At 42.6% G+C, this 16,594-nt stretch overlaps 1 protein-coding gene across 1 annotated transcript in view; it reads left to right on the top strand.

Moving 5' to 3' along the window:
- Positions 1–16,594, top strand: part of DIAPH1 (diaphanous related formin 1) — a 132,146-nt gene that overhangs the window by 57,727 nt on the left and 57,825 nt on the right. Inside the window, exons 13-17 of the mRNA XM_032219904.1 lie at positions 506–621; positions 1,484–1,548; positions 3,576–3,755; positions 5,125–5,937; positions 6,995–7,112. Of these exons, the coding sequence (XP_032075795.1) occupies positions 506–621; positions 1,484–1,548; positions 3,576–3,755; positions 5,125–5,937; positions 6,995–7,112 (1,292 nt within the window). The remainder of the gene's footprint in view (positions 1–505; positions 622–1,483; positions 1,549–3,575; positions 3,756–5,124; positions 5,938–6,994; positions 7,113–16,594) is intronic.

Below are 16,594 nucleotides of genomic sequence, written 5' to 3' on the forward strand. Positions count from 1 at the left end.
GTTAGGGCTAGGGTTAGGGTTAGACATTGTGGGTTAGGGTTAGGGATGGGTGGCCTGGCTGCATGGGGCCTTAGGTAAGTCAGTGTGCGCATGTGGCACTCCACCCCCTCTCCTACCTCATCTTATTCTCCACCCCCTCCCCGCCTTGCCTCGTGACCACAGCACTGGCGTGTCACTCAGCTTCACCAGTGCTGGAAGAAGTGGGCTGGTGGTCACATGGGCTCTTGCTGCACATGGTTATGGGTGCTGCCGCTGCACGGGGCATGGAGCCACAAGGGCCCTCAGATAAGCTGGTGTGTGCATCATGTAGTTCCACCTCCCTACCTCGTGGCAGTAGCACTTAAAAGAAATAAAACAACCCTCCCCAAATAAGCCCTAGTGCTTATTTTGGGGACTAAAAGAAATAAGACCGGGTCTTATTTCCAAGGAAACATGGTACATAACTTTTTAAGCTTTACTTCTGATTATCAGCACTAATATCTTTTTTTTTCCGTTCTTGCCTTAGGCCTCAATATTTTAAGCTAATTGATGAATGCATTTCACAGATAGTTCTGTTCAGGAATGGGGCTGACCCAGACTTTAAGCGCAAACGCTTTGACTTTAATGTTGAGGCCTTAATAGGTGAGTCTGATGCCACTAATAACTATATTTATTTTGCTAATTGTCCAGGAAAAATGTATTTTTCTATTTGTTACTATTATATGAGCTGACAGAAAGTGAATATATTTGTATCATTTTTGCCCCATTGTAAAAATAAAACAGCTTAAGTATATTAGTTGATTAGATTCTTAATATATTAGTATATTAGATTTTTTTTTTAAGAATAAAGATTTCAGAATATTTCTTACTGTTTGCCCAAAGTAGCTACAATCTATTAAAAGCATTGCCACAGTTGTACTTTTGGTTCATAGTGAAAACCTCTCTAGCATGACATTTCTTGCTCTTTCAGTTATATTGAGACATAAGAAATGATCTATTTTTGGTCTGTTACATAAGTGAAAAGTGAAAGACAGATATGCACATGTTCAGCTATGTCTGATAAATCAAGGATGTAACAAAGCAATGCATAACCTAGAAATTGAATAAGACTTTACATTAGAGTTGTGCTCCAAGCTATATTTGCCTCCTGAAAGCTTTGAGTGTGGCTTTCAAAGATTTCAGTAATCAATTATAATTTTTAGATTGGTAATAGCTATAGCATTTACACCTGTAGCTAAGTACAGTAGAAATCTGATGCAATTAATAATTATATAGGTGGCCAAAATTAACTATATTCATTAAATTTAAATTAAATATAAATAAAATAAAATCTAGTTCAGTTCCGTCCCCCCCCCAATCTATACAATTACACAACCTGAGAATGCCCTTTAAAGAATGAAAAAGCCCACTCCTCCCCCCCCCAAAGTGTGTTTCTCTATTCTATAGGGTTGCTTAATGTAAAAGGGATTTTTTGTCACAGTAGTCTTACTTTTTTTTTCTGTAGATAATTTCATTGATCAAACTAAGGTGGCAAAAAGTGAAGCTAAAACCCTGGAATTGGAGAAGAAGGTAACAATCATATTTTTTTCTTTATCTTTCATTCTTCCTTTGTTTTACTGGCTTTTTCCTTACTCAGAACAGTTTAAATGTACCGTATTTTTCAGAGTAAAAGATGCACCAGACTATAAGATGCACCAAGATTTTGAAGAAGCAAATTAAAAAAATAAGTTTTTGCACTCTGCAGATCTCCCAAAAATGACCCGTTTTTCATGAAAATGGGCCATTTTTTGTCAAAAAAAAGGGCATGCATAGCCTTTAGGAGGCTTATAGAGTGCTGGTGGGGGGAATCAGCCTGTTTTTCACTCATTTTTGCTTTCCCCAGCCCCCAGGAACACTCTGGAAGCCCCCTAAAGGCTATGCATGGCCATTTTGGTGAAGGGGTTTCAGGAGGCAAAAAATGCTGTATTCAGTGAATAAGACTCACCCAGATTTTCAGCCTCTTTTTTGAGGGGAAAAGGTGCTTCTTATACTCCGAAAAATACGGTACGTTTTTTGTGTATTTAAATATCTTAATTTTTTTTAAAAAAATCCTTAGTTTTTATTCCATTTGTGATGCTGATAGCTGTTTATTTCTGTTTAGTTCTTTTTTCTTGATGCCTCTTTAGTACTCATGCCCTACTATTTGTAAGTATGCAAAGAGGAGAAGTATGTATAAGTATGCAAGAGGAGTATTCCCCTGGCTTTCTCCCAAACATTAACAATTCCTACCAAATGTTACTTGTATATTTAATGCCAGAAAAGATAGGCGGCAGCAACCATTCAGTACTTCTAATTCAGTAATCCCCAGTCTTTGCGGCTTTGTGGCTCAGCAGGGGTGTGTGGGTAGTTTCCTGTGAGTGGCAGGTGTGCAAGAATGAGTGTGCACACCTACAATATGAGTGCAAATGCCTGGCGTTGGCACAAGTGGAGCTTCACACATGAATACCCGCCACTTGTGCGAGTAGAGCTACATATGTGAGGGGCTGTGCACATGGGTGCAAGCACCCATCGCTCATGTGTGTGGAGCTGCGTGCATGACCACAAGTGCATGCTGATTGCACAAGTGGAGCTGTGTGTGCACATGAACTTGGCTGCCACTTGTGTGGCCTGGTTCCGAACTGGCTGAAGTCCGGGGGTTGGGGACCCCTGTACTAATTGATAGAAGGAGACAACATTCACATTGTTCCTCATTGATAAAGTGGGAAACTACCATTAAATCTAGACTTTATAAATCGGGGTAGTTGTTCACACATCATTCTGAATATGTTATCTTGTAAAAAATTGTATAAGGGATCAAGAAGAGATATTAATTTATTAAAGAAATGTAATTTTAAATGTATCAACTAAAAAGAAAAAATAAATCTTATAGTCAGGAGAGATTTGCAAAAGGTTCTGATTCAGTCCCTGTCACCTCAAGTAAAAAGACTTTGAATAGCAGAAGAGGGAAGGAGTTCTGGTCAGTCATGGCTGGCCAAGATAAAACCAAGCTACATAGAATAGTGACCTGATATGTCAGCATCTCTTAAGAATTTCATTTCCTTTCCTAGCATGTTGCACTTATACTAATACAAGTTACCTCATCTTCTTGTCCAGAGTTTAGAACTGCCAGTGCTCTGAAAAAGTCGGTCATTCATTCATCTATATTAAAAGCTCCATTCTGCTTTTTTTTACAAAGACATTATAAAATTGGCTTATCTTTAAAACATTCTCCAAAGTAAAATGTAACACAGAAAACATAAACACTGAAACATTTTTCTTTACTGCTTTTCTTAAGATTCCTGTATATTTTAGAATTTTATAATAATGTTTTTGTTATTACATGTACAACTTTCTTTTATTTAATAATTTTGCAGTTCATTTTTGGCCTGGATTATGACAAACTAAGTAATGCATACTCTACTGAAATGTTTTCATATTTAGTATTAAATATTATCTCCTTGCCATCTAATCAGCATCATCCATGTTGTACTTCCCAAGAAGGAAAATATTATCTCGCTTGAGGTTTAACGAGTATGGAGCATGTTAGCATGATTATTGTGCATAATTCTTTCTTTCAGCTGGAATCTGAGCTGACTGCACGTCATGAATTACAAGTTGAAATGAAGAAGAAGGAAAGTGATTTTGAGGAAAAAATTCAAAATTTACTTCAGGAGAAAGAAACAGTGGCAGCTGAGAAACAGCGTATTACCTCAGAGAAGCAAAACATAGAAATTAATAGCTCTTTGTTGAGTGATGAGGTAATGAGCAATGGTATAAATAAACTGATTATATTAGAAAAACATGCCATTTTAGTGTTTAAGCCCTAAATCCCAAGAATCATAAAATAGAAGAAGAAATATTCTTGGTGAAAGAATGGGCAATGGGATAAGAGGTGAATGAAAAGCTGTACTGTAAGATTTTAAGATATTGGGATGTTATTGGATGCATGTAGATGTTGCTATTCCACACTATATGACATCCCTTTTATTACAGTGTTTAAGAGAGGAAGTTAGGAGAGTTGTATGATGTGAAATATTTGATTTGTTCTTTGTGAATAAAATGAGTTGGATATGAATTCTGGGATTGTAGCAGATCATTTATTTATTTATGGATTTATACCCCACCATATGCAATTGTGTCTTGATAGCTTATAGCAAATATAACAAGTTGTTAGTTGAGAAATATGAGTGTCCTTTAATAAACCCTGGGTCCCTGCTGTGGTCCAATGCATTGCAGTATGTCTGACAGCATTTCCTATAGTACCAGTCTGGCTGTGTACAAAACTTTTTTTCTAGCATAAGTTCTGTTGGCAACAATAATTTGGTCTCCCTGTGACCTCCAGAATTATTCTTAGAAAATAAAATGATAGTTGTCCACTATAGCATGCTTTTCCTAGAAATTTGCACACCCTTACAAAATTGTAAAGTAAGCTAACATGGTAAGAGTTGAAGTAGTAGTAAAAAGCAGTCTTTCCAATTTCTACTTTTATCATGGCAGCTGTTTTGTGAAAATACCTATAATTTACTCTGGAAATCCTAATTGTATATTTTAGTGCAGAAACAATGAGAGCCCCAGATATTAACCATCTACAACTGGGTTAGGTTGAAATGTTAAATCAGATGTGCAATGTGTTGCAATCTGAAAAAAAGATTTTCTGAACCAGGCATGCTTTAGGAACATTAATGGAGTACTGTTTGAATCATATAGTAGGTTTGTCTTTTTCCATTGTGGGTTGTACCCAGCTTGCGGTGTCTCCTCACACTTTGCTTGCACTGCCACTTTGTTCTGTGCATGTTTGGTTCAGAAAAACCATGATCAGTTTCCAGAGTAGCTTTGTAAAGCTGGAAAAAAGTCCTGCTTTGACCATTCAGAAAGGTGTTTTTCAAAGGATCTCTTGTGCAGGAATCACATGGCCCTAAATCAGAATAAGGCTACCAATTTGTGTGATCTGCCTATTCTTGCATCTGTTGCATTAGATTACACAAAAAGAAATCTCAAAACCCCAAAGGAGTAAAGGAAATATCAACAGGGTAGTGAATTATGGCTTAGAGATGGTCAGTCTGCTTATTTTTGTGGTTTAGAATTATGACTTTTCCAGTCTGACTTGTTCTACTTCTTTCTCTAAAGATCGCTCTACTGACCAAAGAACTTGAAGAACTTAAAAAGAAAATGAAGCATGACATTTCATCTACGAGTTTCCCATCACAGCAACCATTACCTACCGGGACAGAAAGTCACCAAATCCCTTCATTCCTTTCCCCTACACCTGCTCTATCTGGGCCTCTGCCTGGGTCACCCCCTCCTCCACCACCTCTACCTGGAATGTCAGAATTGCCACCACCACCTCTGCCTGGGTCCGCCCCTCCCCCACCACCCCTTCCTGGGGTGCCTGGGGTTCCCCCTCCCCCACCACCCCTTCCTGGGGTGCCTGGGGTTCCCCCTCCCCCACCACTCCCACCCGGTATGCCAGGATTGCCCCCTCCCCCACCACCTCTGCCCGGTATGCCAGGATTGCCCCCTCCCCCACCACCTCTGCCCGGTATGCCAGGATTGCCCCCTCCCCCACCACCTCTGCCCGGTATGCCAGGGTTGCCCCCTCCCCCACCACCTCTGCCCGGTATGGCAGGGTTGCCCCCTCCCCCACCACCTCTGCCCGGTATGCCAGGGTTGCCCCCTCCCCCACCACCTCTGCCCGGTATGGCAGGGTTGCCTCCTCCCCCACCACCTCTGCCCGGTATGGCAGGGTTGCCCCCTCCCCCACCACCTCTGCCCGGCATGGCAGGGTTACCACCTCCACCTCAGTTTGGGATACCAATGCCGCCACCACCTCCCACTCTATCTGGTTTTGGAATTATGGCAACCCCAACTCTTCCATTTGGATTGCCTCCCAAGAAGGTTTACAAACCAGAAGCTCAACTTAGGAGAACTAACTGGTCCAAGGTGACTTCTTCTAATTGATAATTAGATGTATTTTACCCATTGTCAATGTTTCCTTTTTCAAGCTCCTCAGTCTACCAGTGCTTTTTCCCGTTAATTACTTTGTGTTCAAGATTTTGAATGCTGAGGACTAGAAAAGTTTATTACTGGTTGTTGCACAACTAATTTTCATTTTGCAGAATTTTATGAGATATAAAGTTGGATGTATTCTTGATACTTAATAAATGTGTCAATTTACCTCTATGAATAATCTTTTAAAATGGTGAAATATTTATTTTGATATTTGATACTGCTTTTAATTTTTTTAGAAATAATTATAGCAATAACTTAAATAGGATGGATTGCAGGGTAAAATTATACATAGGTATGAATTTTAAACAGCATAGTTATTGTGGTCTAAGCTTTCCAAGCTTTTTTTTGGTGAATATTCTTATCAGATGTTCTCAACTGGAAAATGTAGTTGTACATATCCTTATCATATATAATTTAGGACCAGAATATTTTAAGGCTTACAGTATCTGTTATTGAATGAAACCTTGCAGAAGTATAAAAATCATTAGCTAGAATATGGGGTAATATATACACCCTAGAATTTTCTCCATTGGCTTCTGTTTAAAATCTTTTGATGTCTGCCAGTTTTTGAGATGCATTTCCTTGCATGTTTGTCTCTGCTAATCAGAACTATTTTTGATTTTCTGCTACACAGCAGCAAGCATTAAGCATGTAATTACATTATTCTTTTTTTTATTTGTGCCCCATTTATTTGACTTATATGGGTAGAAAGGTGTTGCCTCTTGCATTTCATGATGAAATGAAAAATGCATAATAAATTAATCCCATAAATTGATAAATGTAATTCAGCAATATTATCTCCAGACTAACACTATTTACTTTTGATGAAATGGTTTCTGCTTCATAAAAGCTTATCAACAAATAAATAACTTGTTTTCTAACAGGCATACGGTCTTTTTGCTTAAATATGTACAGGACACTTAAACTGCAATAAGAATGTGCAATGGTATTTATATGGATTATGCCATGTTATATATAACTTTTACAGATTACAGTACAGGAATTATCTGAAGACTGTTTCTGGGTGAAAGCTAAGGAGGATCGTTATGAGAGTGATGATCTTTTTGCCAAGCTAACACTTCGTTTCTCAACTGCACCGACCAAATGTGAGTAATGCATTTTGAGCAACAATAAGTAAGGAATGTGAGATGGGCAGCTATATAATTTACCAAATAAATAAATAACTTCATAGATGTACACTAAAGACAGAAATGCTAAGGATGGTTTATGCTTTTTGGGGAAAATAAATTGAGCTTGCAGCAGGGCAAGTGGCAGCTGAAAATTAGGAGGATTATCTGAAATAGCCTGTGAGAGGAGTAATTGATGGGTTATTCTCACTTCCAATCTGCCCAGAGACTGAGGTTAAAGTTGAGGCTACTCCCCTCTACTTCCTCTGCATGGCGCCAGTTTAATCTCAGCCTCGGCCCAAATGAGTACTGTTTTTGCTTGGTTCTTCGATTTGGACTTGAGAGTTTGCTTTTTCGATCCTTGATTCCTCATACCTCCCCCTCTTATGTCTCTGTCTGTGTGTGTGTGAGTGTTTGTACACAAGTTGAACTTTGTTGCCATGTGTGGGAGCCTCCAAACTGCTGGGCAGTTCGCAGGGGGGATCCAGACCATATGCCGAGGAGCGCTGGGCACCACAACCCCCTTTTTATATCGGGGGGGGGAGTGTTGCTGGATCAAAAGAAGGGCTCCTGGAGGAGCAGCTCTGTCAAAGCTTGTTCAAAGGCTTCAGACTGCGTGGTCGCCGGTTGCTATTTAGTGGAGGGCGGCCATTTTGGAGAGATGCACATGGCCGGAGCGCAAGGATCGGTGCTCCTGTTCCAGCTCCCCACAAGTGCTCCAAGGCCACTGCTGCCGCCTGGAGGCATCATTTGGGCCAGTACTCTGCTTGTAACACTGGGGAGGACCCCCAGCTGTTCAGCAGGGCAGAGGTTTCAAGCAGCAGATCAGCGGCACGGCTGTGAGTGGGTGTGCCGGTTCAGAGCTCCTTACCGCACGCAGAAGCCCCAGAACATCCAGTGTCACAGGGGAGCTGAGGTGGTGAGGCAACGCCTTGTATCCGTAAATACCGGCGAGAGGAGATCAGTGGAAAATGGTGGACGCCATGAGGGGTGGTGGAGCAGCTACCCCAGGATCACCAGGTGACTCTGATCTGGGCAAGGGGACCTCCCAGGGGATTGCTCCATTAAGGAGAGGGAAGGCTCCCTCTAAGAAGAGCATCTCCAAGTCATCAAGGAAGGGGAGCTCCGGCAAGCAGCAAGAAACTGGAGTTAGAGACACTAGAGCTGCTGGGAGGTGCATTCAAGATAGCATCAGCACCTCACCATCCAGATCACGTTCCCCCCACAGGCCTTCCCAGATGGCTGAGTCTCAGCATCGTTCTCCCAGTTCTCTTCGAGGATCAATCAGAGAAGATATCTCCCTGTCTCCCCTTCTTTCACCTGATCAATCTGCAGCTCCCCTTGGGGATCCCTTTGGCTGCCTGGCGTCCACTAGGCCTCGTCTGGATCCACAATCTGCAGACTCCAGGCCTGACTTAGAGTCTCCTTGTCCCTCTTCTAGAAATTCCTGAGAATTTTCAGAATGTAATTGCTCAGGGTATTGCCTCGGGGCTACAACAAAAGTCACAGACTTCTAGAGTCTCCAAGTCTTCTCGTGGGACCCCACGAGGTCATCCAGATCAAACCAGCACCTCGACTGCTTGAGAGCACAGATCAGTTTCCCCTTTGACTACCAGTGAAGGGTCAGGCGTGGAGGAGGAGGAACAGAAGGACACTGATCTTTCTGAGGATGAGAATTCCCAGGTCCCAGAAGCACCTCCTATTGTGGGTCTTTTTTCTCCTGCTTTGTTTGGTTCCTTGCTGCGTAAGGCCAAGGCCACGGCGGATCTGGGAGTTACCCTGGCTCCCGCTCAGGCTTCTGCCACCCCTAGTGGAAGTGGGAAGGACAAAATGGGCCTTTCTCCAAGCCTCTGGTGGAGAAGGAGGAAATTCCTACTCCAGATGTTTTCCTTGAAGTGCTCAAGAATCAGTGGGTAAAGCCCAGGACATTTCCCATACCTGGGGGGAATGATTGTAGATTTTATAATCTTAACAGTGCCTTTACACAAGCCTTGCAGGTTCCAATGGTGGATGCTCTAGTGGCAGCTCTGGCCTCTTCCTTTGCGGTGGTAACAGGTGACATCTCCAACAGCCTGAAGGTGGAGAATAAGAAGGTAGAATGGGTCCTGCGCAAGACCTTTCAGGCTGCAACGTGGGCAATCAGGGCGGCTACTGCGGTTTCATTTTTTAACAGAACCACCTTGCTCTGGTTGGAACAATTGCCTGATAGGACATCTTCCTTTGATGTGCGGCTGCTGTAGGACATTAAGAAACTGATGGCGGCTACCCAGTTCTTGGCAGATGCCATGCTGGACGCAGTTAAGTACTCCTCTAGAGCCCTGTCCTCTTCAGTGGTGTCCAGGTGTCTTCTGTAGTTGCGCAATTGGCAGACATATGCCAGATCAAAGTGGCACCTGGCAGTGGCTGAGTATGCCAGAGACAAGTTGTTTGGCACTTCCCTTGACCCATTCTAGTGGAAGATAAAAATAAGCACAAGATCCTCCCTTCCATGACCAAGCGCTCAGATCAGCGCCCGGCACCTTATCCTAGGAGGCCTGCCTACCGGCCTCCTAACTAGGACTTCCAACAGCCAAGGTATTTTGCCCCCAGATACCCCAGGCAGGGGGACAGGCAATACTCTAGGGACAAGGACAGGTACCAGCAGCCCAGTAAACATCCTTTTTGAGGGGGAGGTGGCCATCCCTACCACAGAAACAAGTGATTTGGGATCGAATCACCCAATTGGTAGCCACCATACCTTGTTTACGGATCGCTTGGACTGCATCACCACTGATGCCTGGGTCCTTCAGACTATTAGGTTTGGTTTGAGGTTAGAGTTCTTGTCCCATCCTCCGAATAGATTCCAACTCCTTTCTTCCTCTAGGAACCAGGTCAAGCATAAGCTCATGCACAAGGCTATTCAGCATCTGCTGGCTATCTGAGCAGTGGAGTGGTTCTGGAGGAAGAGAAGAGGTTGGGGTTTTATTCTAACTTGTTTGTAGTTCCCAAAAGTTTGGGGGGGGGGGGGCGAGAACAATCCTAGATTTGAAGCTGTTGAATTCTAGGCTGGTGTATCACAAGTTTAAGGTGGCGTCCCTCAAGTCCATCCTCGAGGGAATTAGACAAAGGGATTTCCTGGCATCTATTGACCTCATAGAGGCATATCTCCATATCATTATATTCCTAGAGCACCGTAGGTTTCTCAGGTTTTCATATAAGGGGGTCCATTATCAATACAGGGCTCGCCCTTTGGTTTGGTGTCACCATTCCTGTCCGCTTACAGTGCTACCTTGGTGATATCCTTGTTCAGTCAGCGACTGCGGACCTGGCTAAGGGAGATCTGGGTCACATAATTAATACCTTGCAGACCCTGGGGTTCTTGATCAACTTTGAGAGGAGTCATCTGGACCACACCACTAGACTTCAGCATTTAGGGGCTGTCATTGACACAGTGGAGTGTGAGGTGTTCTTTCCTCAGGAACGCAGGGACACTATTGTGGGGTTGATTAAACAGATTCACAAGGCATGTTCTGTTCCCGTAGTTCTCTCTCGGCTTCTGGGCAAGTTCATCTTGTGCGTCACGATAGTGCCATGGTCACAACTCCACGCTAGGGAGCTGCAGTGGTTGCTGCTTCCTCACCAAAGAGATGGGACAAGAGATGCCCTCTTCAAGATCCTCATGCTGCCCCAGGTCTTCCTGCCCTTCTGTTGGTGGATGTCCCCAGTGCTAGCCAGGGCCTCCCTCTTCAGGGAGCCAGAAAGGTTGGTCCTGATGACAGACACGAGTTTTTTCGGTTGGGGGTCCCACCTGGAATCCCAGATAGGCCAAGGCCAGTGGACTCACTCAGATCTGCAAAAAAACATAAATTGGCTGGAACATAAATTGCCTGGCACTTCACCACTTCAAGGCGACGGTCAGTAGTCAACATGTCCTAGTCCTGACGGACAATGTTGCTGCCAAGGCCCATGTCAACAAGCAAGGGGGCACACACTGGCACTTCGAGATGAGGCAGTGCAGCTAGGAAACAGAACAGAGTGACATCTTCTATCGATTCGAGCAGAACATATTTCCGGGATGGAGAACCAGCAGGCAGAGTGGCTCAGCAAGGAAACAGTGGACCATGGGAAGTGGCAGCTGCATCCCAGCATTTTTGACCAGATTTGTCGGAGGTTCGGTCGGCTGGCAGTGGACCTCTTCACCACCCCGTCAAATGCCCATGTCCGGAACTTCATCTCACAGTTCCCAGCTCGAGGGACAGTGGATGTTGATGCCCTGCATTGCAAATGACCGACAGGCGTCCTCTACACTTTTCCCCCTCTCCCTCTCCTTCCTGGGGTTCTGAGGAAGTTAGTACTAGAGAGGGCAGAGGTGATTCTGGTAGCACCCTATTGGCCACGGTGACCTTGGTTCACAGACCTGGTGGGGCTGTCAGTCTTTCCCCACTGGAGGATTCCATGGGGGGAGGTGACTGTATCAAAGGAACCTGGTCCATCCGGAGCCTGAATGGCTTCAGTTGACCGCTTGGAGCAATTGAGAGCAGCCCATTTCTTGGCCAGGGTGATCAAGACCATTGAAGCATCCCAGAGGCAGTCTTCCACCTGCATTTATAATGCAACTTGGTCCTCCTTTGTGTGCTGGTGTCAGTCCACACAGGTGGATCTGACGTGCCGGAGTTCCTTCAGGATGGCCTTGAGAAGGATCTATCCCACAACACCCTCAGGAGACAGGTCATTAAGAAGTTTCTTAGAGGGGCAGCTAATCTCAGGCCCCCTGTGGTGCACCGGTTTTCCACTTGGGACTTGCCCATGGTGCTTCAGGCACTGACCGAGGATCCCTTCGAGTTTTTGAGGATGGTGAACTTTCAGTTCCTAACCCTTAAGGTTGTTTTCCTGGTGGCGATTACCTCCGCCAGGCATGTATCTGAGCTCAATGCTCTGTCTAGGGCTGACCTGTGCACATTTCACGACAACAGAGTCATGCTCAGGCTTGACCCTTCCTCCTTGCCCAAGATTAACTCTCCTTTCCATAAGGTTCAGGAGGTGGTTCTTCTGGACTTCTGTCTGACGCCCTCCAGGGAGAGGGAACATTCCTGGCATCGCCTGGATGTGAGAAGAGCAATGCATATTTACCTGAAATAGACTTCTCCCTTCAGGAGGTCGGAGGCGCTCTTCATCTCCTTCCAGCCCTGTACCCTAGGGGCATGGATGTCACCAGCTACTATTGGCAGGTGGATTAAGTTAGCCATTACTAGGGCATATGAGGCACGCAGACTTGCAGTGCCAACTGGCATTATGGCGCACTCCACCAGGAGTGTAGCCACATCTGTAGCCTGGTCGACCCATGTGCCAATTGAGGATATTTGTAGGGCAGCCACCTGGGCTTTGCCCTCATCTTTCATCAGGCACTACCGGCTAGGTGCTTATGCTTCAGCTGAGGCTTCTTTTGGTAGGAGGGTACTACAAAGAGTGCTGGACGCTTGTGGGGCTCAGCCCAGTGATTCCCTCCCATGGACATCAAGCTTTGGTTGTCCCATCAGTGACTCCTTCCACAGGCTATTTTGGAGAATGTCAGTTGGTCTTACCTGAACTGCATTTCTCGAAGTCCTTTGGGATGAGTCACTTTCCATCCTAGTTATTGTGCTTGCCAGTGCGAGGGGTCCTGAGCCAGGTTTTAGTGACTACTTGGTCAGTCAGGGTCCTGGGGGTTTAAGTTCCTATGGAACTTTGACCTTCGATTAAACTGGAAGCTATGCAGAGGAAGTAGAGGGGAGCGGCCTCAACTTTAACCTCAGACTCTGGGCAGATTGGACGTGAGAATAACCCATCAGTGACTCATCCCACAGGACTTTGAGAAATGCAGTTCAGGTAAGACCAACTGATATTACACTCATCCGACAAACCTCCTTAGCCAAAATAGACTTTTAGGCATAAACTGTCGCCTTACTCACTAAATGTTGCCCTCATGTGGCAGCAGGAAGGGACATGAGATCAAACTCATCACAACACTCACCCTATACGGCGCCCTGTTGTCATCTGGTTGCAGCTTGAAGGTTGTGAATTTTCTGATGCCAGTTTCTGTAGAATCAAAACAGAACCCAAAGCAAGTTCAAGCTCGCTGTAGTCTTTATTAGATAAGCAATACTGGAGAGGGTCTCCTTTAAAACAATAGTAAGAGACACATCCCTGCAGACAAAAATATGCATTCTTATACATTTCAGAATGGAGGGGAAAATGAACATGCCTACATGTTCATGAGTGTTAGCGTAATAGATCTCAGTTTACTTTCTGCTCTTCTGTTATCTACATAAAACAACAGTCTTGGAAGAAACATTTGCATCTTGAAATTCAGTGATTGGGTAAAGATAAAACGTAACCATAAGCCCACTGTGCTGCCACGTTCCTTATGTCTCAATTTGTCTATTAAATACTTGCATTCCTCTGAAAGCACATTTGGTAATCCATGAAGTTACCACTCCATAATATTAACAGTAAACCCATATCCATAAAGTCTCTACAGTATATTTACATCGCTTGCATGTGTAGGTGTTCTTGATATATATGTGCTTGTTGTCTGTTGAGAAGTAAACTTGTTTGTTACTGTCAAACTATCATTTTCATTTGGTTCATCTTCAAAACCTTCTAGATGCACCTGGAAAACATACATTATTTGCAAAGTATATTACCTTACTACACAACCCTAAGTTCCGATTATTTTAAAATGTTAAAATTAATTCAGAGAATATTTGTAGGTAAGGGATGACCCGTGGTTGGTTACTTGCAGATGTTTTATTACCCAACTAGGTAACATCAGTGTTATTAATGCTACTGATTACCTAGTCAGGTAATGAAATGTCTGCAAGAAAACAACCAAGTTTCAACACCACCAAGAACCCCACAGTTAATTTCAATCATACACACTTTTTCTCTGTAGAATATATATGGTTTCCTAAATCATCCAGTAATAAAAATATTTCATACTTACGTATTCATGTCTTATTTTGTTTTTAACATCTTTTTTTCTGCATTAGATATTTATAATATAAGCCATGTATACTGTGCACAATTATTAGACAAGTATTTTGACCATATCATCATTTTAATGCATATTTTCCACCTCCAAGCTGTATAAACTTGAATGCTTAGTGAATGTAAGTATATCAGGTGATGTGTATTTGTGTAATGAGGGAGGGTGTGGCCTAAGGAGATCAATACCCAATATCAAGGTGTGCACAATTATTAGGCAGCTTCTTTTCCTCAGGCAAAATGGGCTAAAAAAGAGATTTAACTGACTCTGAAAATTCAAAAATTGTAAAAGGTCTTTCAGAGGGATGCAACACACTTGAAATTGCTAAGATATTGGGGCATGAACACAGAACCATCAAATGTTTTGTTGCAAATAGTCAACAGGGTTGCAAGAAATGCAACCCTTTGGGAAAAAAGGGTACAAATTAACTGCCAAAGATTTGAAAAGAATCAAACTTGAAGCTACCAGGAACCCATTATCCTCCAGTGCTGTCATTCCAAAACTGCAACCTACCTGGAGTGCCCTGAAGTACAAGGTGTTCAGTGCTAAGAGAGATGACCAAGGTAAGGAAGCCTGAAATCCGACCACCATTGAACAAGACACATAAGTTGAAATGGCAAGATTGGGCCAAGAGATATCTGAAGACAGATTTTTCAAAGATTTTATGGACTGATGAGATGAGAGTGACTCTTGACAGGCCAGATAGATAGCCCGTGGCTGGATCAGTAATGGGCACAGAGGTCCACTTCGACTTAGACGTCAGCAAGGTGGAGGTGGGGTACTGGTATGGGCTGGTATTATTAAAGATGAGCTAGTTGGATCTTTTCATATTGAAGATGGACTCAAAATCCACTCCCAAACCACATGCCAGTTTTTAGAAGACACTTTCTTCAAGCAGTGGTAGAGGAAAAAGTCTTCATCTTTCAAGAAGACCATGACTTTTATACAGGACAATGCTCCATCACATGCATCAAAGTACTTCACTGAGGGTCTAGCCAGTAAAGGCTTTAAACAAGAATATCGACATGCCTCCTTCCTCTCCTGAGTTAAACCCTATTGAGACCTTGTGGGCCCTTCTTAAAAGGGAGATTTACAGTGAAGAAAAACAGTACACCGTTTCTGAACACAGTTTGGGAGGCTGTAATTGCTACCACACAAAAAGTTGATCGTCAATAGTTCAAGAAACTGACAGACTCTGTGAATAGAATGGCTTATGACTTGTTGAAAAGAAGGGTGGCTTTATTGGTCACTGATTTTTTGTTTGTTTGAAATGTCAGAAAAGTCACTTTTTTTCAGTGCCATTGCAACTTTGAACGGTCACTAAATGAATTGTTGTAAATCGAGGACTACCTGTATGTAATTCTGGCAGTGATGATGAGGATAGCTTAAAAGGGGAAGTGTTATAATATAGAAGTTAAAATTTGTATATTTGTCTTAAAAGTACCAATGAAAAAAGAAACTAAAGACAAATTGTTAATTTAGTGACAATTCAAAAGCATAATGTAGAAGTTTCTTTTTTGTGTAATATGGAATATTATGTTTATAATTGTGCTAAAATTTGCGCAAGCTTCCAAAATACAGCTAGTGAAATTTCTAACATTCCTCATCTGAGTAACAATCTTTCAAATATGTGCTTTGGATGCCATCTGCTGGCAGGAAAATAATGCTTGTTTCCCTTCATTTTTTTTAAAGACTCACATCTACTTAGTCTTTTTCTTTGGCCTTGCAAAATAGATGAAAAAGATAGAAAGCTACTTTTTAATATATATTGTTTTACAAAAGACAGAAAGAATATGCTGGCCTATATCCTTCTTTTGAAAAAAAAATTTAGAAACTGAAACAGGAAAAGTAGCATGCCACCACAAACAAGAATAATTACTGTTTTGCTTCTTGAGAAGTTTTACTTTCCACTAATTTCACTAGAGTATTAAAACATTTCAGACTTTTGGCCAAAAGAATAATATATTTCTTCCATCATTTTTATATCATAATATATATCTTTCTGGTCAGTTCCCTAAATTGTCTCTAAAAACATAAATTGAAAAATAGTATTTGTAATATGTACAACATTGTCTACTTTGAAAGTTTTTTTCTTGTAACAAAATAGTATCAGAGATAAAATGCAGTTCTATCCAGACTCCCAAAAAGGAGCTATAATTGGACAGGTTAACATGATAATATTTCTCACATACTGTTTATCGGTATGAATTTACAATTCATTCATGGCTTGGGACTGGATTATCTGAAGGAATGTTTTTTTCCAAGAGTTTTTACCTGTCCGATTAGATCCAACAGATTGGACATACTACAGCAGGGGTGTCAAACTCATGGCCTGAGGGCTGGACCCAGAATGCTTAGAATGTGTGAAGGGCCGCATTACTTGGCTTTACTATTAGCTGATTAATCATCAAGACTGCTGTCTTTTTATATTTACTTATTTTGTGGATGGTTTTGTTAT

This window comes from Thamnophis elegans, chromosome 6, assembly GCF_009769535.1.
Source record: "Thamnophis elegans isolate rThaEle1 chromosome 6, rThaEle1.pri, whole genome shotgun sequence".
In the NCBI taxonomy this organism is placed as follows: Eukaryota; Metazoa; Chordata; class Lepidosauria; order Squamata; family Colubridae; genus Thamnophis; species Thamnophis elegans.